Genomic DNA, 22107 nt, shown 5'->3' on the forward strand with positions numbered 1-22107 from the left:
TTCCCGGTTGTAGTTCCTTTTCTTTCTGTCTGTTTTGAGAACAATGTTAATGAGGTAAAACAATTTCCCATTGGGATTAATAAAGTTTTTTGAATCTTGAATCTTTTTCCAACCCTGCACTGTGAATGTTTACATGTTATGTTCAATAAAAACATGAAAACATATAATGTTGGTGTAACATTATTTTCAGCAGACTGCGTTTTTGTATTGTTGTGAGTTAGATGAAGATCGGAGCACATTTTATTAAAATTAATGCAGAAAACCATGAAATTCCAAAAGGTTCAACATTTTTCTTGCCACTGTACAACCCTATAAACCAACATGGCAACACAATTATATACACACACCACAAAACTACCCTATTAGTCACAGCACCATAGATGTCGCAATTATACACAGCATAAAGTGTTGCAGCACGGGGTAACACAAATACATGCAACTTGTACAACACTGCGTTTACTGACTGCAGCTTTCTGCAGACGTTACCTTGGTAAAGAGAGTGAGAGTGGGTAAAGTGTTGGTAGAAAACATTCGAAGAAGCTGCAGAGCTGCAGGTTCACACAGAGGAAAAGTCTTCAGGAAAAACATTTTATCTGAGAACAAAAGAAAAACTGTTACTGACCTCAACAGCAGCTGACCAATCACAGAGCGGGAAATTATCCTCAGCGACAGCAGCTGACCAATTACAGAGCAAGGGGTAAGGCTTCAGTGACGGTCCAAAGCGACTTTCAACAAGTTTCGTCTTATTTTAACAGAATACAACAAATGTTTGTTGTGCTGACAAACTGCCGCAGCTTTTACCATTACGTATAATCTCAACAACTACAGTAATATCATAAAAGATGACTTATATAAGAAGTACCACATTAATAATTCTGAAAAAAAATTTAGAGATACTTAAATGACGACATGTTGGTTAAGATTCTCAGGCAACCAGGTGAACTAACCTGTAGGTTGAGTGATGGTAACTGGACTTCCTTCTTGTCAGGTTGAAACGTTTCACTACTCATCACTTCACCCCAGGTCTGAATAGGCTCGTTAGGTGAAACAACGGAAGGGGGGGGGTGAATAGATGTAATAGTCACACCTCTACCAACCCCTGCTAAGCCTCTAAGTGGGTCGTTAGGTGTGGTCGACCTGGTGGATGTGAGAATCAGGCTTGATTTTTCTGTAAGGGCAGCATGTCTTCTACAGTACTGAAGAAGCTACTTGATGAGTAGTGAAGTATTTCAACCTAACAAGAAGGAAGTCCAGTTACCATGACTCAACTTTTAGAAAAGTGGTGACAGTATATCTTTAGTATCTCAATGCGGGATAATTAAAATGATGCAACATATTTAGAGACAAGCGTGAAATGAACTAACAGATAAATCACTAGGATTAAATTTATCCAGTGTTAACCATTCCTGCTCCAGCCTCCAGAACGTGGTCGGGAAGCACACGGGAACCTTATCTCTGCTCCAGGGCCGAGTGAATATACTGCCGGAAATGGGTTAAAGTTAACTGCACCACAGCCAGCAGTTCTTGCCTTGTGGTGCAGTAGTTCTTTTCAGTTTTAGACAGGCTGCAACTAAAAAACAAAAGTAAAATCCGGCACAAACCGCCAATAATAGAATGCAAGGCCAAGGAACTAGCAGAATGTCCGGACTGATGTTGATGTTGGTCACTCTTGCACCTTCTAGACCTTGCTGGGGTCTGTGGCAACGCCCTGCTCTGAAACAATGTGGCCCAGGTAAGCAACTTTGCAGGTTTTAGTTTCAGGTTGACCCAGTGGAGTTGGTTAAAAACCTGGCCAAGCCGCTGGATCACCTCCCACACACACTTCTGCCCAGCACAATAATATCGTCCAAGAATACCAGACAGGTCTCCCACTGCATGCCAGCCAGGACCCGGTCCATCAGGCGCTTAAACATCACTGGTGCATTACACAGTTTGAATGGCATGACATTCCACTCATTTCTGGTACAGAAGGCTGCTGCTCTGCGTGCAATGGGGGTCAGCTCAAACTCAACAGCCGCGGATCCAGGGTTAAAGATGCAAAGAGGAACAGCCTTAAAGGGCCGAGCCTCCACCACCTCTCTAGCTACCAACACACTGTGCTTCTGAACAAAATGCTTTGTGGGGCTTTGTGGGGAGATGATGTGGAGACACATGCTGAGACCTGCTCTAAACATGTAATTATGGCATCTCCTCACCAAACAGCTGAATGCGGTTGTTGCCAAAATCAAGGCGTGCTTGTGTTTGGGTCAGAATTGAATGACCCAGGATTGCCTCATCAGGAAGTGCACACTCACCTGGCGATTGTTGATCTGTACAGGGATTAGTGCTTCACCACGTACTGGCACATTGCCTGGTAAACACCCAGTAGGGTTTCTACAGTTGATGGCTGAGGTGTGGGTCGCGCGTCTGGATGAATAGCACTCTAATGGTGCAGAGGCAACACACTTTTTCCCAGCCCCACCACTGACCATAGCAGCACGGGGTCTCCATTCGGCCCTACTGCAGGAGCCTGAATGCATGAGGGTGGTAACATATGCCGCAGCCCGCTAGGTGGTTTCATGGCAGTGTTACGTACTTTAGAGTACGTAAAGCAGTGTAAGTTCAGGTACAACTCAGAGTCCTGCCATCTTCAGAAGTTCTCTGATGGCTCTGCAGTTGTAGGATGTATTAAGGGTGGAGATATCAGAGTACCAGGGAGCGGTAGACAGTTTTGTGGACTGGTGTGGACTCAACCATCTTCGACTGAACATAAATAAAACAAATGAGCTGGTGATGGACTTCGGGAAATCTGGGAGTCCTGTCATCCCTCTCTTTATACAGGGGGAGGAGGTGGAGGTCGTATCTGAGCACAAATTTACATTTACATTTAGTCATTTAGCAGACACTTTTATCCAAAGCGACTTACAAGTGAGGAACAAGGCAAGCAAACTAAATCTATGTTAAGGGAAAAAAAAAAACATCAAAGCAACGTGCTATCAAAAAAGTGTTTCTGTTTCAAGAGAGCAGAAAAGTTGAGGTTTTTTTTTTTTGTTTTGTTTTGTTTTTTTTAAGTGCAAAGGAAGATACGGAAGAGTTCTGTTTTCACCAGTTTTTTAAATATTGAAAGTGAGGTGGCTGAGCGTGCAGAGTTTGGCAGCTCATTGCACCATCGTGGGATCACTGAGATGAAGAGTTTTCCTTGGTGCCTACTGTGCGGTCCTGGTACCACCAGACATCGTTCACTGGCGAGCGCAGTGGACAGGAGGGGATGTAGACCTAATGATTGAGTTGAGGTAAGTTGGAGCTGTAGAGTTCACCACTCTGTAGGCAAGAAACTTAGCTTTGAACGTAATCCTTGCAGCCACAGGAAGCCATTGCAAAGATCTGAAGAGCGGTGTGACAAGAGACATTTTTGGTTGATTGAAAATGAGGCGTGCTGCTGCATTTTGGATCATCTGCAGGGGTTTGGTCGTGGATGCCGGCAACCCCATCAGCAGTGCATTGTAGACGAGACTAGATATGCTCAACGCCTGTACAATGAGTTGGGTCATGTACTCCGTCAGGTAGGGTCTGATCTTTCTGATGTTGTGGAGGGCATATCGACACGACCTAGAGACTGTGGCGATGTGTTCCGTGAAGGTCAGTTGGTCATCAATGATGACCTCCAGATTTCATATATCTATATTTTTTTCAAATACCAAAAAACAGAGAACTCAGCAGCACTGTACAAAAAGGCTCAGAGTCAGATGTACTTTCTGACGAGACTCAGGTCCTTTAACGTCTGCAGCACCATGCCGTGGATGTTCTATGAGTCTGTGGTTTCAGTGTCATCTTCTATGCTGTGGTCTGCTGGGGCAGCAACATGAAGGTGGCAGATGTTATCAGGCTAAACAAACTGTTCAGGATGATGGCACCTGTTCCACCCACCAGACTGAATCTCAACTGAGTGGCCCTGATCTTTTCTTATCAGTGGGTGGCTGCAGCACAACTTTCAAACCTGTGCAAAACCCCTTTTGGCTCCCAGGGAATGGTGCCATTGTACTGACCTAGACATAGGGTGGGGACTCTCTCCCTGTAATCGTTTTTTTCTTCACTCTCTGACAAAGAGTGGTGGAATGGACGCTGGGCGGGACATGTTCTAAATTGCTCACATTTGTGTAAAGAGCCACTCAATTGTACAGTCTTAGCTCTTTTGGCTCTGCGTTACAATAAGAGGTGTACGGCACAGGGCAAATGAGGCAGAATGAGTAACATGGGACTAGTGTGCTTTGAGCAAAACTGAAGTCCCATATGAGCAGGAGAGAAGGAGTTTGTGTGAGGGGTGGATGGCAGACTAGGTGCAAGGTGCAGCTTTAAAGGTGGGGCAATGGTAGGGTGTGTTACAGTTCTGCATGTCAGAGTGTTTTTCTTTTAAATTGTAACTTTGTCCATCAGCATCAACACAAACGTTTGTCCTTCAAAAACTTTGCAGACAAATCACACTTGTTGGCCTAATCACGTGCACAATTTTTACGGATTCAATGTCAAATAAAAATGGGTTATAATGTCCAAGTCTGTTAACGGTTAACGGTAGTCGTTTTCATCCCCACATTATTCTCATTAAATTCAATTAGCATCACGATTGGGTTAGAAAGGCTGGTCACCTGGCCGAGCATGTTGTAGTGATGGCTAGCACTCGCCATGCTAACTTATTAGCTTACCAGCCAAACAGTGGATGCTAATGCACTTTCAGCTGATTGTCTTGGTTTATTTCACCAGTTTGTTTCTTTTCTTGCATATATATCTGCACACCACTACTGCTTTCTTGTGTGTGAGAGGGTCCCTTCGTTGTCGCCAGTGTTAACCGTTCCTGCTCCAGCCTCCAGTCTGTGGTTGGGAGGCACAGGGGAGGCTCATTTCTGCTCCAGAGTCGAAGTTATTGTTACTTCGGCGCCCTTCCACCCTTTAACATCAATGCTATTGATGATGCTATTGTCTACCTGCTTGAGCGAGCTCTCTCACACCTGGACAAGGCTAACAGCACTGTGAGGATCACATTCTTTGATTTCTCTAGTGCCTTTAACACCATACAGCCTGTCCTGCTGAGAGAGAAGCGCCTGAAGATGCAGGTAGACTCCTCCACAGCCTCCTGGATCACTGACTACCTGACAGACAGACCACAGTTTGTACGACTGCAGGGATGTGAGTCTGAGCGGGTGGTCAGTAGCACAGGAGCACCTCAGGGGACTGTCGTCTCACCTTTCCTCTTCACCCTGTACACCTCAGACTTTCAGTACAACACTGAGTCCTGCCATCTGCAGAAGTTCTCAGATGACTCTGCAGTCATCAGCGGTGGGGAGGAGACAGAGTACAGAGGTCTGGTGGACAGCTTTGTGAAGTGGTGTGGGAACAATCATCTCACCTTGAATGTAAGCAAGACCAAGGAGATGGTTGTGGACTTCAGGAGGAAGAAAACTGACTTTGACACTGTGTCCATTCTGGGTGAGAAGGTGGAGGTGGTGGAGAGGTACAAATACCTGGGTGTTCACCTGGACAACAGACTGGACTGGAAGTTCAACACAGAGGCTGTATACAGGAAGGGACAGAGTAGACTCTACTTCCTGAGGAAGCTCAGGTCCTTTAATGTGTGCAACAAGATGCTGCAGATCTTCTACCAGTCTGTTGTCGCCAGTGCAATATTCTTTGCTGTCATCTGCTGGGGCAGCAGCATCAGAGCCAGCGACACTAAGAAACTGAATAAGCTGATCAGGAAAGCTGGCTCTTTGCTGGGGGCTTCTCTGGAACCTTTAGAGCAGGTAGTGGAGAGGAGGATGCTGCACAAACTGCTGAGCATCATGGAGAACAGCTCACATCCTCTCCACAGCCTGCTTATTAAACAGCGGAGCAGTTTTAGCCAGAGACTTCTCCAGCTCCGCTGTGACAAGGAAAGGTTCAGGAAGTCATTTGTGCCAACAGCCATCAGCCTGTACAATGACTCCCTGACAGAGAGTCAGTGTCCACGCTGATGGTTTAACAATGTGTAACTTAGTCACTTTACATTCAAGTCCTACTGTGTGTTTAGTTGTTATTACTGTCTATTCTCTGTGTTATTCTTGTACTGTGTCTCGTGTATTGTTGTGTAGACCATGTTACTCAATGTTCAAATGTTTTTGTGTGTAATGGCTGCTGCAACACAAAAATTTTCTCTTGGGGATCAATAAAGTATCTATCTATCTATCTATCTATCTATCTATCTATCTAACAGCAGCAGGGGGGCAAGACTTGGACATCAGTGTGTTCTTGAGGAGCTGCGGCGTTTGTTTGCTGTATTCACGATAAAAACAACTGTACATTCACTTTGTTACTGCTAACGTAAGTGCTCCGATTGGCAGCTTACAGCCCGCTCCCCTCTCAATACGCACAACAGACTGCACACCCCGAGATCCTGCATGAGCTACGCTATTTCTGCAACACTTGGACCAGGTAAATCTCCTTAGTAACTTAATTCAGTTGAATTTTACCTGGTTTCATGGAACTAAATCAAAGTTTGATTGAACTGCTTTTGTGGGGCCAAGTCCAGGATACATTCAAATAGGAAAACGGAAAAATCCTGGCTTAATCTCTTCTCTACACCCCTCAGGTTCCGAGTTCATGGTGACTGTGAAACTACAAAAGGATACAGAAAAATGTAACCAGGGAATATGGAAATATGGTTTTATTTTACTGTTCTGTATTTTTACTCTTCACACTTGTCGCATTGATTAGTTTAAAATAAGCTAGTCTTCCGTTTGTCCAAACATGAGGCTGAAAAAAGTCACATTCTGTCAGTAAGTGATCCTTAAATTCAGTCACTTGAGCAGAACTAGAGTGTTAAAGAGAAAAAAACTAATCCGTGTTTTAATTAAAGTTAATTAATTTAATGCACCAGCTCTTCGTTACTCAAACCAGCAGGAGTCGCTGCGGAGAAACGAGTCCAACGAGCTAAACCAGTTCATGATAACGAGTCTTTGTGTTTTTAGCCCCGATTCTTCAGTAAACGCTTGTTGTTCGTTACCAACTTTAACCATCACATCAATTACCGTGTTTAAACCGTGTGATAAACCAGCTTATTCCGGTTATTCCTATGTTTAACAGCGGTTAAATCATCGTAAGCCTGCTAGCATATTAGCTGCAGATTTCCACTCTTAACCGATCCGGTTCTACAGACTGGACCCCACTCGTAAACTCACCAGGTCCCCTTGATCAGTCCTGGTTCTGTCCTGGAGTCTTCAAGTCTTCAACTTCCAGTTTTTTTTGTTTTTTTGTTTGTTTGTTTGTTTGTTTGTTTTTTCAAATAAAATTTCTGTTAAAAGTTTGGAGCTAAACAAACACGCTACCGCTACTCTTCTTCTTCTACTACTTCTTCGTCTGCTGCTGCTTTAATACAGGTCACTAATCACCGCTTCAGGTAAATACCGCCACCTACTGCACCGGAGTGTGACGTCAGCACCGTCGCACGCTTCTAAAGCTGACGTTAAAGTTTTTACGCTTTTATTGTAGAATAACAGTGGATGTCCCAATAGACAGAAACAGTTTGTGGACGCTGAAAACAGGAGCGCGGTCTTCATCTCCTTTACCTTCAGGTAATAAGCCAACATAAAGTGCAGTGTGTATATTACATCCATGTGTACTTGTATTTACTGTGTAGTTATGTTGAAGTGTTTATTATTTTGTCCACCCCATCAGTTCCAACAACACAATTCTTTTTGTCGTCATGACAACAGAGAGACTTAAGATGCTGATCAGGATTAGGGTTAAAAATTTTATAAGTTATACAACCTTCAGGATGTGAACTGATCCAGGTCCTTAAAGGTTTCACGCAATCCCTGGAATTGACCTGTTACTGTTCCTGGTCTGGATTTCCCGTGATCCAGTTTGTGGTCATTAGACCAACTCAGTTCCAGTTCATCAAAATGTAAAAATTCATCAAATAAAACTAGACTCTGAGTTTTCTCTTAATTTTATCAACACACATTAATAAACATTCAACTGTGCAAATGAATCTGATGAATTCTGTCCACGCTCAGAAACTCAGACCATAGAGGAACTGCAGCTCTCTACTGGACTCTACTGCTCTGTAGTCCAGATGGTTCTGGACCAGGTCTTTTCTTTTGGTTTAATTTCATGACTTTGTGCTGGTTAGGCCTGGTTTTGGACTGTGAACCTGCAGACCACCAGACTCAAATTTCAATATTCAGAGAAAAAAACTTTTATTTGAAATTTTTATTTTGAATTTGAAGCTCAAACTATTTTTTTAAATTTTCTGATTCACATTTAAACTAGTTTAACTAATAGTTAACCGGTTAGTTGGTGAGTTAACCAGTCAGTTACCCACAGATCTGACTAGTTCAAGAACAATACAGAGTAAAGTTAATTGTAACTAAAACCTCACTAATCATCAATAATTGCCCTCAGCAGTGTTTGCTTTTTCCACTTTACACTGGACCCTGCCTGTTCTGGTTTGACCTGGTCTGTTTTTTTAGAGCTCCTCTGTGGCTGAGGTGTGTTTCCCAGCATGCCTTGGTAAACAGGTAATAAACAGGAACTAAAGCTCGATGCATGGCATCAATAATGAGCAGCAACAACGTCCTGGCTGCAGTGGCCATGTTGGCTCTGAGTGATGTCACCACAGTGATGTCATAGCAACACTGATCCATCCACACACACACGCACGCACAAAAAGTTCTGTAGTCCATCAACCAATCACAGCAGGTCCCGCCCTCCAGTCACTGGCTGCTTCCTGTCTGACTCTTCTTCTGTGGTGGCGTCAGACAATTCTTCCCTTCAGGCTTTGCTCCACTGGGTATGGACAGGTGAGCTGATCTCAAACCAGCGAGGTCAGAGAAGTCACAATGTCACGGATCAGGGAGATCAGAGGTATCCACAGTAACCTGCCGATAAACCAGTCACCACATTGGATTAACCTGTCAGTCAATCACAGACCTCAGCAACCGGCCCCCAGACCCCTAAAACTAGTCCCCATACCCCAGACCTCTAAGGGTACTTTCACACCTTAATTTGTTTGCTTTGGTCCGAATCAGTTGATGAGTTTTTAAACGTGCAGCAGTTTCTGCTCGGTTTGGTTTCGTTTCACACACAGAAAAATCCAAGCAAACCTAAACAGGTCACTTCAAACTACCTGAGAACGTCCTCTCCTCTTATTGCTCAGATGTTTCTGCCGCGGGAACAGAAACAGTAAATACAGCAAGAAGGTGAAGTGTTGTGGACTACTGTACGTTTGTGTGACAGTAGGGAGATAAGTTCACTATGAATGTTAACACAGACTGGTCCATGATCCTGTTGATTATTGTTTATTATGTTTCACCAGACCTGGTGTCTGTGAGACACTTCACCTCCTCACGTCTCCACATTTGTCCTCCATTACATTTACATTTACATTCAGTCATTTAACAGACGCTTTTATCCAAAGCGACTTACAAGTGAGGAACAAGGCAAGCAAACAAAATCTAAGTCAAGAAGAAACAACATCAAAGAAAAGTGCTATCGAAAAAGTGTTACTGTTTCAAGAGATGTGAGAATGAAAGGGTAGAATTTTCATTTATTTATTTTTATTTTTTTTTAAGTGCAAAGGAAGATGCGGAAGAGTTCTGTTTTCAGCAGTTTTTTAAAGATTGCAAGTGAGGTGGCTGAGCGTGCAGAGATAGGCAGCTCATTCCACCATCGTGGGATCACTGAGCTGAACAGTTTTCCTTGGTGTCGACTGTGTGCTGCTGGTACCACCAGACGACGTTCCCTGGTTGAGCGCAGTGGACGGGACGGGATGTAGACCTGAATGATTGAACTGAGATAAGATGGAGCTATGGAGTTAACCACTGTAGGTAAGAGACAGAGCTTTGAACTTGATCCTTGCAGCCACCGGAAGCCAGTGCAAAGATCTGAAGAGCGGTGTGACATGAGACCTTTTTGGTTGATTAAAAATGAGGCGTGCTGCCGCATTTTGGATCATCTGGAGGGGTTTGGTCGTGGATGCCGGTAAACCCATCGATAATGCATTGCAGTAATCCAGGCGAGATAAGATCAATGCCTGTACAATGAGTTGGGTTGTGTACTCCGTCAGATAGGGTCTGATCTTTCTGATATTGTGGAGGGAATATCTACACGACCTAGCGACTGTGGCGATTTGAGCGACTGTGGCGATGTGTCCATTAATCAGACAGCATGTTTTTGTTGGACAAACAAAAGAAATAGAAATCTAGTCCTCAAATCATTAGATTCGTAGCATTTGGTCCCGTTTTGGTTTGGTACGTGTTCTCACCAGGAGGACCGCACCAGTGTTCACTAAGTGATTTGCGGTTGTTTTTTTGTGCAAACTCGAGTGCGATTACCGTGTTCACACCGGACAAAACGAACTGCACCAAGAGGGAAAACGAACTTGGGTTCGATTTAATCGAACTAAATCCTGCAGGTGTGAAAGCACCCTAAAACCGCCCCCCAGACCCCTACAACTAGTCCCCAGACCCCTAAAACTTGTTTTGTAACTAATGTGTGCCCTTTAATGCATGCCCCCACCTTGATAAAGATGGTGTCGTCTTTGATGTAGCTGCCCGTCTCCAGGACACTCTGAGACACAAACAGAGGACAGCCAGAGGCAATGTTCATCTCTGCCTGAGGACGTCTGAAGCTGCTGCTGTTGGGGTCAGGTTTAAAGGCATCACCCAGGTGTTTCCTGGATGGACCCTGGTCCATCAGCATCAGAGTCACCTGACAGAGAGAAAGTCCGTCAAATATGTTCACATCAGCAAGATTTAGCAACACAAAACCCTTTACCAGAACACCTGATTACAGTCCAGTGACCAGTCACTAATCCCAGTCAGTAACAGTACCTTCTGTTTGAAGGGCCAGGGCAGCAGGGCGTCATACTCGCCCCTCATCACCACAAAGAATAGCGACAGGTGCGTCCCCTTGCCCATGCCGTCTCCATTCAGGTAAACTCGGGCACACATCTTGTATCCGAAGTATCCGGTGTAAAACGGCTGTGAATACAGCGACAGTGTCTTCGCTGCTACTGCTTCCTGTTTCCGTCTCTTGTAGTCGCGGATTTTCCAGATCAGAGTCCCATTATAACTCGCTGTCTCCAACACCTGGAAACGCAGGTCCATGTCTGCCAGTCGGATCTCGTGGACACTCAGCATGTCGTCATGGCGACTCAGCTGAGTCTCCAGAGACGCTGCAGAGAGGTGGACATTCATTATTGATTGTGTCACAAGCACTAGTCCCCAGATCCCTGAAACGAGTCTCCACACCTCTGACACTAGTCACCTGACTAGTTCTCAGCTCTCTAAAGATCAGCCTGTGTGTTCTAACCTAGAGTATGTGTTGTGGATCCGGTTCCACTGCGTCCCCCTTGTTCTAAAGCATTCAGCCTTGTCCGTACGTTCTCCAGCGTTCCTCTCAGGTTGTCCACCTCATCTCTGAGTTGTAGAAGAGTACGAAGCTCCAGCTCCACCTCCATCAGCTTCTCTGAGTGAGAGCTCATCAGTTTCTACAGGAAGACAGACATGAATAGGTCCAGGATTAGAAAGGGACCAGTTAGTTAGACCAACAGACAGTCGCTACTAATGACCCCCCACCCAGAATCTTTTATTTCAATGATGTCATTTGAGCCTCTGACACTTTAGATTTTATGTCCCCACCCACATTAAAACATAAACCAGTATGTACAGCTGTGTACTACATACAGTTTATCTGTAAAACCTGAGTCAGACCAGAAATCCAGGTGTTGTCTTGTAACCACCTGTAAACACCATTTAACCAGTCTCTGCCGTCACCTGTTGATTTTAATTTATTTCCTAATTGAACTTTAATCACCTCACACAGTACCGTGTACTGTTTAATGCAAATGTACTGCCTTGTCTAAGTTGTAATGAAGTACCAGTACCTGCATGGTGGCCAGTTTCTGCTCCATCTGTCGGTTCTTCTCTCTCAGCTCATCGTTCTGGTTTTCCAGTTCAGACAGACGACTGCTGAGAGCAGGAAGCACCTTGTACCTCTCCAACAGCTCACCTTTAACATCCTCCACCTGGAAACCAGTCAGATACATTACATTAAATTAAATTACATTACATTTAACTGCATATTGTTAATATGTTGCCATGGCTACCGCCTCCTGGTTGCTATGGTTACCTTGTTCTCTAACAAGGAGTTCCGGGTGGCCATCATTCTCAGGTGTTCGGCTGCAAAGGTAGACTCGTGTTGCCTCATATCCTGGTTCAACCCCTGAAATTTCAACAGACGCAGTGTTTTTATGATTTACTTGTACTATGTTGTACACATATTACTGTGAGGAAGGTAAACAGATGAGGAGGAGTTACCTTAAAGGTGCAGCCATAACGGTGGAACTGACAGCTCACCTGAGCTTTGGGACAGTCGTGTTGGTGACTGCACAACTGAAACACAAAATCAACAATCATCATCATCTGCACTGACTAAAGCAGGGACCAGCACAGACCTCATCTAAGCCACAGTCTGAGTATATACAAGTACCTCACTCCGGGGCAGGGAGGAGAAGGAGCAGTGGTTTGGACATGACACTGGGAATGCTGGACACACTGTCTCTTTGTGTTTCTGAAAACAGAACAACTGTTTAACATCTAAATGGTTTCATGATCCCCCAAAAACTAGTACTCAGGCCTCTACAGCTAGTCCCCAAACCCCTAGTCGCTAGACACCTAAAACTAGTCCACTGGAGCTGTCAGATGATGTCAACAGTGATGTCACAGGTTACCTGCAGGTCAGTCAGGGGCATCTTGGTCATGCAGAAGTCACAGGTGGTTTCTCTATGTTTACATTTCCAGTTTAAGTGGTCGGGAATCTCCTTCCTCATCATTCGCTCTTTACATTTCCCCAACGGACAGGGAACCTCAAAAAACGGACACACATTCAGGTGGTCCTGCAGACAGACAGGTGAGAGGCAGAGAGTTGTTATTGTCTTGATATCATCAATCCTCGACCGTTGTCTCTACATTGATCCCTGAAGTCCCCTTCAGCGAATCGGTGAGCAGTATTGGTTCGTAGAGTTTCCAAATGTCGAATAGCTATCAAGCTCCTTTCCTGTGGAACCAGCTCCCAGTTCAGGTTCTGGAGGCAGACACCCTCTCTACATTTAAGACTAGACTTAAAACTTTCCTTTTTTATAAAGCTTATAGTTAGAGATGGATCAGGTGACTCTGAACCATCTCTTAGTTCTGCTGCTATAGGTTAGTCTCCTGGGGGACCTCTACTGATACACTGAGCTCCTTTCCTCTCTCCTTTCTCCTCTATCCATTCAAATTCTACCATTTCATGTCATTAACTTTGTGTCTTCTCTCTCCTGTAGTTGTGTTTCCTCCTCTCTGTCTCCCTCTCTCTGTTTTCCTCTGCAGGTATCCTCCTACTTGGAGCTGTATATCTCCAGTCCAGTCCAGTTACTGGTCCTACCAACCTGTCCAGCGTTTTTGCTGCTTGTTCTTGTTTTTGTTGCCTGCTGTTCTTTTCCATCTCCTCTTTCCACTCACCCCTACCAGTTGAGGCAGATGGCTGCCCACCCTGAGCCTGGTTCTGCTGGAGGTTTCTTCCTCTAAAGGGAGTTTTTCCTCTCCACTGTCTCCTGGTGCTGCTCAGTGGGGTTGTTGGGTTTTCTATATAATTCTGTATACAGTTATATTTTGTAAGGTCTTAAACCTTAAACACTATAAAGTGCCTTGAGATGACTTCTGTTGTGATTTGGGAGCACTATACAAAAATTGACTTCTGTGTTTCCATGGTAACAGAACGAAGGTGTTCTTACAGGTATCTGTTGCAGACTCATCTGCTCCTGACAGCCGTTGGCCTCACTGCGACAGTAAACCTTCAGAGCCATGATCTCCCGACGGCAACAAACGTCTCTGAAGATCTTAAAGACAAACCACAAGGTGTTTAGTAACTGATCAATAATCAATCAGGAATTCATATCTGAATCACGATGTCACTTCCTGCCCACCTTGTCTTTGAACAGAGGCTCCATGTCAGCTGGACAGACCGGGTTTGGTCGACTGCAGGAGGAAAGAAGAAAAAAGTGTATCTCGGGAAAAGTACTGGTCCAGTTCCCATCGATCCAAGTACGGATCAAAAAACCTAAAGAGTTCTACTGTAACTGTAGGTTGATCTGGTCCTAGAACGTACTGCGCCAAGGTGGAGAATTTAAACCAGGCTGATATCACATCACTTTGTAACGTGACAAAGTCATACTATGTTTTTATCCTCCTGCATCAGAGCCAGAGTCCAGTTCCTGAGAGGGCCAGCCAGTCAGTGTCATCCCAGGAGGGGACAGTCCAAGCTCAGCAAGGTGTTTGGTAAATAGGTCATTAGAAAAAAACTGTGGTCAAAGTGGAAATATAAAATGTGTTGGTGCCAGTCTGTCTAATGGGATAGTTTAAAATACACATTTTATTAAACTCACCACAATTCAAAACAGGCCAATAGTAATGCATGTAGAGTAAACACGAAAAAGTCTGAATAACACAAACCAGAGTCTGAATAAACCAGACCAGAGTCTGAATAACAAGAACCAGAGTCTGAATAAACGAAAACTAACAAAACTAGAGTCTGAATAAACCAGACCAGAGTCTGAATAAACGAAAACTAACAAAACCAGAGTCTGAATAAACCAGACCAGAGTCTAAATAACAAGAACCAGAGTATGAATAAACGAAAACTAACCAAACCAGTGTCTGACTAAACCAAACCAGAGTCTGAATAAACGAAAACTAACCAAACCAGAGTCTGAATAAACCAAAACAGAGTCTGAATAAATGAAAAGTAACCAAACCAGAGTCTGAATAAACGAAAACTAACCAAACCAGAGTCTGAATAAACCAAAACAGAGTCTGAATAACAAGAACCAGAGTCGGAATAAACTAAAACTAATCAAACCAGAGTCTGAATAAAGGAAAACTAACCAAACCAGAATCTGAATAAACTAAAACTTACCAAACCAGAGTCTGAATAAACCAAAACAGAGTCTGAATAACAAGAACCAGAGTCGGAATAAACTAAAACTAATCAAACCAGAGTCTGAATAAAGGAAAACTAACCAAACCAGAGTCTGAATAAACGAAAACTAACCAAACCAGAGTCTGAATAAACGAAAACTAATCGAACCAGAGTCTGAATAACACGAACCAGAGTCTGAATAAAGGAAAACTAACCAAACCAGAGTCTGAATAAAGGAAAACTAACCAAACCAGAGTCTGAATAAAGGAAAACTAACCAAACCAGAGTCTGAATAAACGAAAACTAACCAAACCAGAGTCTGAATAAACGAAAACTAATCGAACCAGAGCCTGAATAACACAAACCAGAGTCTGAATAAACGAAAACTAACCAAACCAGAGTCTGAATAAACGAAAACTAACCAAACCAGAGTCTGAATAAACGAAAACTAACAAATAAAAAATTGAATTAATCGAACCAGAGTCTGAATAAACTAAAACTAACCAAACCAGAGTCTGAATAAACTAAAACTAATCAAACCAGAGTCTAAATAAACCAAACCAGAGTCCAAATAAACGAAAACTAACCAAACCAAATAAACCAAACCAGAGTCAGAATAAACTAAAACTAACCAAACCAGTGTCTGAATAAACCAAACCAGAGTCTGAATAACAAGAACCAGAGTCTGAATAAAGTAAAACTAATTAAACCAGAGTCTTAATAAACGAAAACTAACCAAACCAGAGTCTGAATAACAAGAACCAGAGTCTTAATAAACAAAAACTAATCAAACCAGAGTCTGAATAACTAAGTCAGAGCAGGAACTGAACTTCTCTCTTATACTTTCCATCACATTGTTTTCTTTGTGGAGATCAATAAAGTGTCTAATATGTAATATGTTATTGTCGTCCTTCAGACGCTGTAGGTTTGTTCTGTTTATCAGCTGGAGCTCCACCTGTGAGACTTACCTGAGGATGCTGTTGATGCAGCTCTGACAGAAGCGGTGTCCACACTCGGTTTGCCGGGGCTGACACAGGACCAGTCCACAGTCCTCACACCGGTATTTGTTTTCTGGAGTGCCTACAAAGTGGTCTCTGAATCCTCCATGAAGAGGCAAGAAGCCTGCAGGGACACCTGATGCAGACACACCTGAGATTAATCACACAACTGAAGAAACATGCAGTGTTTAACTCTACTGAAACTGATCAAGAGGTGTACCTTGTGAGACTGCGGGGTCACCTGGAGGCCAAGGATTCGATGGGCGGTGAGAGGATGGGGCAATGGGAGGGGCCACAGAAAGGGGCGCAGCCAGGGAGGGCGCCGCCTGCTGGAGGGGAATTTGCACCTCCCTCCCGTCAGCACTCCTCCCTGCTGACATGACCTGAGGAAGGAGATAAAAATTTACCATCCAAGTATTTGTTGAATGTTTATTTAAATAGTAAAAGTATATTTTCTCATATTTGCGCCCCCTATACATTATTCACACATTGAAAACATTTCATTGTAACTAATCCGAACCCTAAATATCAGAAAAGTTTTCTGAGCCTCTGTGTTTTGCAAAGGTCAGAAACTAACCTTAACCCATCTGTGAAGTTTTAGCTAAAGGACTAGTATAGGATATCCAGCTTTCAGCACTTTCACTTTGACAGACACTTCCAACTCCTTTTAGTGATTAAACTTCAAAATGACTTCATTCACATCAATAAGAACTGAGGTTTGTAAAAGGTGCGACAGGTTTTAAAAAGCTCATCAGATGGTTGTTTATTGTCTTATTTTGTCTTCTGTATATTTACTGCTGCTCTTTTAACAACCCTAAATTATTTCTTATCCAATTAATCAATTAAATCAGTGGAATACTCAACAGAATAACTGATTACTAAAATAGTAAATAGCTGCTGCCCTAGAATGAAGTAAGCTTATTAACAACATAAAGAGACTGTGACCTTTGACCTCGACACATAATCAGCTGTTTTACAGAAAGGCATCACTTCCTGTCAGAAATCAGCTGTCGGGACGTTTGGGGTTTTCCATTTACACACATTCCAACCTTCAAATTAAAAGTCACTGATCATCAGATAGAAACAGGATTGAGTTTTTACCAGGTGTGGTGGAACAAACTGAAGATGACACGCTTCAACTCTACTGTCAAACAAACAGTAACTTAGCTGCTGCCCAGCAGTTTGAAAACACTGAAAACACGTGGTCGATCTGAAACATTATTTTATAACCGGAGACTTTATTCCTGTTATTTTGTTTATTTCAGAAATGACCCGTGAAACAGAAAGTGGACTTAGCAGCACATGGGGTTTTCCTCCCACACAGCAGCTGATGCTGTTTTATAAACTCTGGAAAGTTTCTGATAAAAACTTTGACAAAGTGAAACCAGAGGAGATCCTGAACACTATGCACAGGTGGTGCATTCAGACACCCCAATTCAACACGTAAATCAAATACTCCCCAGTTTACTCCGAGTGTGAAACTAGGACCAGTGGATGAGTGGGACTGGAGGGACACTTAATGTTGAAGGACGAGCTGGGGGTTGAACTAGTTTTAGTGGATGAGCTGCTACAACAGGGCCACCTGAACTCTGAGAGAGGTAGACTCACCACGGAAAGTGAGTTCAGGTATTTCAGGTACCAGGTACTAGGTACCAGGTTTTTCCACAGTCTTAATCAAACGGGAGACAAATGGAGGTCATCGCAGAAGTCTAAATCTAAACCAGAGTTTAGATGATCAGGAAAAGAGCAGGGCATCTGGGGCATAGAGCCAAACGCAGCTTGTAGGAACAATGATGAATGGCCGAGCCAAGATGTCTTCACGTAGAGCAGAACTGGGGGCCGAAAACACTCCGCAGGTAAATGTGGATCTAAAAAATCCAGTGCAGAGGCAACAGAAAGCAGGATCATGAACATGTGTCGCAGCAGGTTGGGCCAAAAATAAACACTGACGGAGAAAATCACCTGTTCACCAAGTAAAAAGACAGCTGTCTGCTGCTGACCTGAGGAAAAACACAGAAATCTATTCCGTGAACTGGAGCTACACGTCACCTCCAGCTGCTTCAGCGTTACCTCAGCTTCAATCAGTCAAGTGATTAAACACCTGAAAAAGGTAGAGTCACCCACTGACCTCTGACCCTTCGTGATTCTAACTCAGCTCTCAACAATCAGCCCTGGACCAGTTTTTTTGTACTGACCAAACTGCGGTTCTGTAACATCTACGCTGATTATGTGGCACACCCTGAGACTAAAACCAGTTTCCCACAGAATCAGCTGTAGATCAGAAGAGGTAGAACTGTTTTGAAACCTGTCCACAGTGTCACCACAAGTCTGATCGACCTGAGGCTGCTGCTGCAGCAGCTGTAATGTCTGAGGGAAAGGCTCACAGAGGAGGGAACTGGATTCTGGAGTTGTCTGGATAGCGCAGTGGTAAGATCACCGCCCTCCTTGCAGGAGACCTGAGGTCACATCCCAGCTGCTTCCTACCTCCAGTAGGGGTCCGTAGGCAGACCTCCTTACACGTACCCTGCCTTTGCCTTGTAAGTCGCTTTGGATAAAAGCTCCCGATAAACGTCTAAATGTAAAATGTAAATCTGTCTGTAAGGGGCAAAGAAATCAAAACCAGTGTGTTAAAGGGGGGCTGGGCTGCAGGATTCTGTCCCACCTGTAAGCTGAGAAGTCTTCTGAGGCAGGTGAGATGAGAACTACAGCGGTGAACGTGGGATGAATACGAGGTTTGGTTAAGACCTCGGTTTGGTTTTGTTCTATGAGTCACATAAAGCTCTACAGTAAGACTAAGCACCACCATCAAAGATCATGCAGCTCTCTGAACCCTGAACCCTGATGGACAGTCACACCTCACAGGCTCACCTGAGAGCTCTGAGCCGACCACCGCCCTGAACCGTTTTCACACTGAAGCACAGAAAGGCCTCATGTCTCTCCAGATTAAAGGACCAGCCTGTGGTTTTCTAAACATTAGTTATTATATAAATACAGTTCTCTGATTAATATGGGACAGAGTCCAGAGTCTGATCCACTGACAATACAGACAGATAAACTAGGTTCATATTTGAAAGAAGACTTGGTTTTAGTGTCTTTTTGGAAATCATAAAGACATAAAAACATTCACCTGCTTTAATTTATTCTGTTCCATCCTGTTTCACGGTTGAGTGACATGATGATATTCGACTGAGAACAATTAAAATGTCTACAATCTGCCGCCACAGCGAAATCGTTAGTTAGACTCGATATGACAGGACTGGGAACTGATGCTGTGATTCCTGTAACAACTAAAAGATGAGGCTTTCAAACTACTGCTCAAAATAGCTGATCCACGAAACGGGAATATTCTCCCCACACCGCCATTCCTGTCAAACAGATTAAACCAGATCGTTTTGTCCAAATGCTGTGACAAGATTCAGCAAAAGATTCAAATTTATGGTTTCACTGCACTAGAAATGTGGTATTTAAGGTTTTATTCTTTTTAAAATAGAGAAGTTCGTTTGATTATAATGTTCAGTAACTTGAAAATGTGTCTGAAAAAAACTACATGAAAATTCTCTTTGATAAAATTGTGATTCATAATGCTGCCTGAAAGAAGTCACCATGTCGTCCACCCCATGTTGTCACTTGTAGTCCTGGACCAGCCTGGACCTGGATCTGCTTTTCTTCTCGTGCTTCTGTTCTAGCCAAACTTTAGTATGATTTTCTATCAAATATAATCGAGCAGACTCTTCCAACACTTCCTGATTCACTAATGTAAAGTTTCAGACTCTGATGGCTCCACATGGATCCAGACTGAGCAGCACCGACGGAGGAGGAACTGACGAAAACTGAACAGACCTTTTGTTTCAGTCTCGTTCCTCGACCTTTATTACATCCTCATACTAAGTCACAGCTAATTAAACGGTTAACTGAAAAATAATCAGTATAATCAATAACAGTAGTTCCTCTTTCTTTATCAAAATAACGTGTTTACAGACAAAAAGAAAACCTAAACCTGAACCTCACCTAACCTGATGAACCAACTGCAGCTGTCGATCAATAACCAGCAACATCAGTTTTGTATTAATAACCACTTACTCATGATTGATTGTTCAGCTGATTATCAGCATTTATGTAGGAATGAGGAGGCAGACTAGGTGTCACAGACTCTGAGACCAGCAGGAGATTAGATAGAGAACAATTTTACATTTTTTGTCTTATTATTCTGGGATTTACTGATTTTAATCAAAAGTAATAATCAATTCATGATTAATTATAGACAATGAAGGTGCCAGAGGCTTGTGGGTAATGTAGTCTTGTCAGTGTCCAAACAGCAGCTGTTTGCTGTTTCAATTAAAATACACTAAAGTTACTTTTTGAATCTATATCAGAACTTTCCTTATTAAACATGAAATATTATTTTTGTCTGGTCGCTTCCAGAACAGTCAGAACCAGATCGTTGCGGGACCTGATTCTAACCTGTAGTTTCCAAGCGACAGAGGGGGGCGACCTGGACCCTGGCTGACCCTGATTTTTGGGAGTTAAGTGTTAAATGTAATTTTAATGGTATTTCTGAACCTGTCCTGATCCGGTTCCGTCTGCTGATTCTTTTTTCTCGGTTAATGAATCGTTTAGTCTCAAATCTTTTCTCCACAGTGGAATAAAACAGAAACATGAATTCTTGTGATTTCTGATCAGAATATTTGAGTCAAACTGATGTTTGTGCAGTTTAAATGATTTGAACTGTGGTTGAACTGTGAATTGTTGCGGGTTTAATTCAACTCGTTCGGTTCGTGCTGAGTTTGACTGATCACGCCTGCCTGTAGTTTTTATTAACCTCGTTTCTGTCGAGCTAAACGCTTCTTTCCACCTTTATTTGAAGGTTTTTTTTTTTATCGTGGTTCTATTTCTGATCCTGTCGGACTCGGAACCGAGCCCTGGTGTAAACACTGAAGCTAACTGACTGTTAGCTTTGTTAGCTTGGTCCTGGATTCTGCTCCGATACAAACCGCGAACCTGCAGCTAGCACACAGCCGACACCGGGTTCTACTCATCTTCTACTGCTTCTACTGAGCTTCCACCAGCTTCTACTGGGTCTCTGCCCTGTGTTGGACTCACATGAATCTCCTTCGCAGGCCACAGCTCGGCTCAGCAGCTCCTCGGCTTGGCGGACTCTCCCTGGGATTCAAACCGTCAACCTGCCGCTGCCACTGCCTCGGAGCCTCCGGGTCTCAGGCGGACTCCTCATGGTCCGTGTTCGAGTTCAGGATTATCCGCGTTCTCTGCTTCCCGTGTCCGTGTGAGAGTGAGAAGTCACTGGGATCCAGTTCAGACATCCAGCGGGGAGAACTGGGGCTGATCACACTGGAAACCCCCTCCGCAGCTTCCGCCCAGGAAATCCCCCAGCTGCCCGGAGAGGGAACCGGTCCACCGGGGGGCGCTGTTCGCTGCAGACCGCAGGGAAGGACCGGATCCTCCGCCGTCACCTTATATTATTATTATTGGTTCATAAAACAGTGGAGCGACAAAATAGAAACAAATATTGCTCCATGTGATTATTTTTCACGAGGACAAAAAAACGTTTGTGATAGAAACAATTTTTAAAAAAAAATTTTCTGGGTGTTTTCACTAAACGAGTCCGATGTGAAATTTCAGATTCCTTAAATCACATCTGTACAGATGTTTCAGTCCTGACAGTTTTAATATCTGACAGATCAATAATCAAATCTTGGGTTTCCATTGACTGATCAATGTTTTACATTTATAGTTATATCATAAAACAGACATGATGGCTGCACCTCTTTGTCATTTAACATATTTCAAATCAAATATTTGAGTTGTATAAAGGTTAAACCACCTCCTGTGAAGCTTTTTAACTTAAAAGTGAAGTAAAACTGGAAAATGAATAAAAAATAACATTTTTTAATAATCTGATCTAATCCTTAAGAAATCTGTCACTGAATCATCTAGTTTCAGAGTAAAATCTACTCTTCTGATAAATCACATTTATTCTGTAAAACAATCCTAACGATCTCAAAATATTTCAAATTGTATTAAAGGGGAAACGTTTCTATAAAACGTGCTGTTGATGATCCAACACCTGAACCAATCACATCTTGGATTAGGTAAGTGCCAGGTGTTTCCCACCATGCCTTGAGGT

At 43.3% G+C, this 22107-nt stretch overlaps 2 protein-coding genes across 6 annotated transcripts in view; both read right to left on the minus strand.

The window, feature by feature from the left end:
- mipol1 (mirror-image polydactyly 1) overlaps nt 1-7362 on the minus strand; it is a 42957-nt gene extending 35595 nt beyond the window's left edge. For all 3 annotated transcript variants that reach the window (XM_026339124.1, XM_026339123.1, XM_026339122.1), the window contains exon 1: nt 7188-7362. The gene's annotated coding sequence lies outside the window, so the exon portion shown is untranslated. The remainder of the gene's footprint in view (nt 1-7187) is intronic.
- A 1124-nt stretch (nt 7363-8486) lies between these two features.
- On the minus strand, nt 8487-21390 carry traf3 (TNF receptor-associated factor 3). Of its 3 annotated transcripts, XM_026339965.1 has the most exons (14): nt 21066-21390; nt 16186-16348; nt 15936-16101; nt 13976-14027; nt 13784-13888; nt 12743-12907; nt 12502-12582; nt 12330-12404; nt 12142-12234; nt 11897-12037; nt 11323-11500; nt 10842-11185; nt 10528-10719; nt 8853-8888 (listed from the first exon to the last, which is right to left on the minus strand). In XM_026339965.1, exons 2-14 carry the CDS (start codon nt 16343-16345, stop codon nt 8853-8855), a joined length of 1788 nt encoding a protein of 595 aa, XP_026195750.1. In that variant the 5' UTR covers nt 16346-16348; nt 21066-21390. The 3 variants fall into 3 exon arrangements, with proteins under 3 accessions (XP_026195748.1, XP_026195750.1, XP_026195751.1); XM_026339963.1 differs by lacking the exon at nt 21066-21390 and having other exon boundaries at nt 8487-8888; nt 16186-16345; XM_026339966.1 differs by lacking the exon at nt 8853-8888 and having other exon boundaries at nt 10601-11185.
- Nucleotides 21391-22107: the final 717 nt, after the last annotated feature.

This window comes from Anabas testudineus, chromosome 22 (assembly GCF_900324465.2).
Source record: "Anabas testudineus chromosome 22, fAnaTes1.2, whole genome shotgun sequence".
Classification (NCBI taxonomy): domain Eukaryota; kingdom Metazoa; phylum Chordata; class Actinopteri; order Anabantiformes; family Anabantidae; genus Anabas; species Anabas testudineus.

Excerpts from the sequence above, each read along its gene's own strand:
- traf3 (XM_026339963.1), bottom strand. The coding sequence starts at position 16,345 with ATGTCAGCAGGGAGGAGTGCTGACGGGAGGGAGGTGCAAATTCCCCTC. Across the intron at positions 16,102-16,185 it reads TGACCCCGCAGTCTCACAAG|GTGTCCCTGCAGGCTTCTTG; the intron begins GTACACCTCTTG and ends TGTCTGCATCAG. Across the intron at positions 10,720-10,841 it reads CCTGGCCCTTCAAACAGAAG|GTGACTCTGATGCTGATGGA; the intron begins GTACTGTTACTG and ends TCTCTCTGTCAG.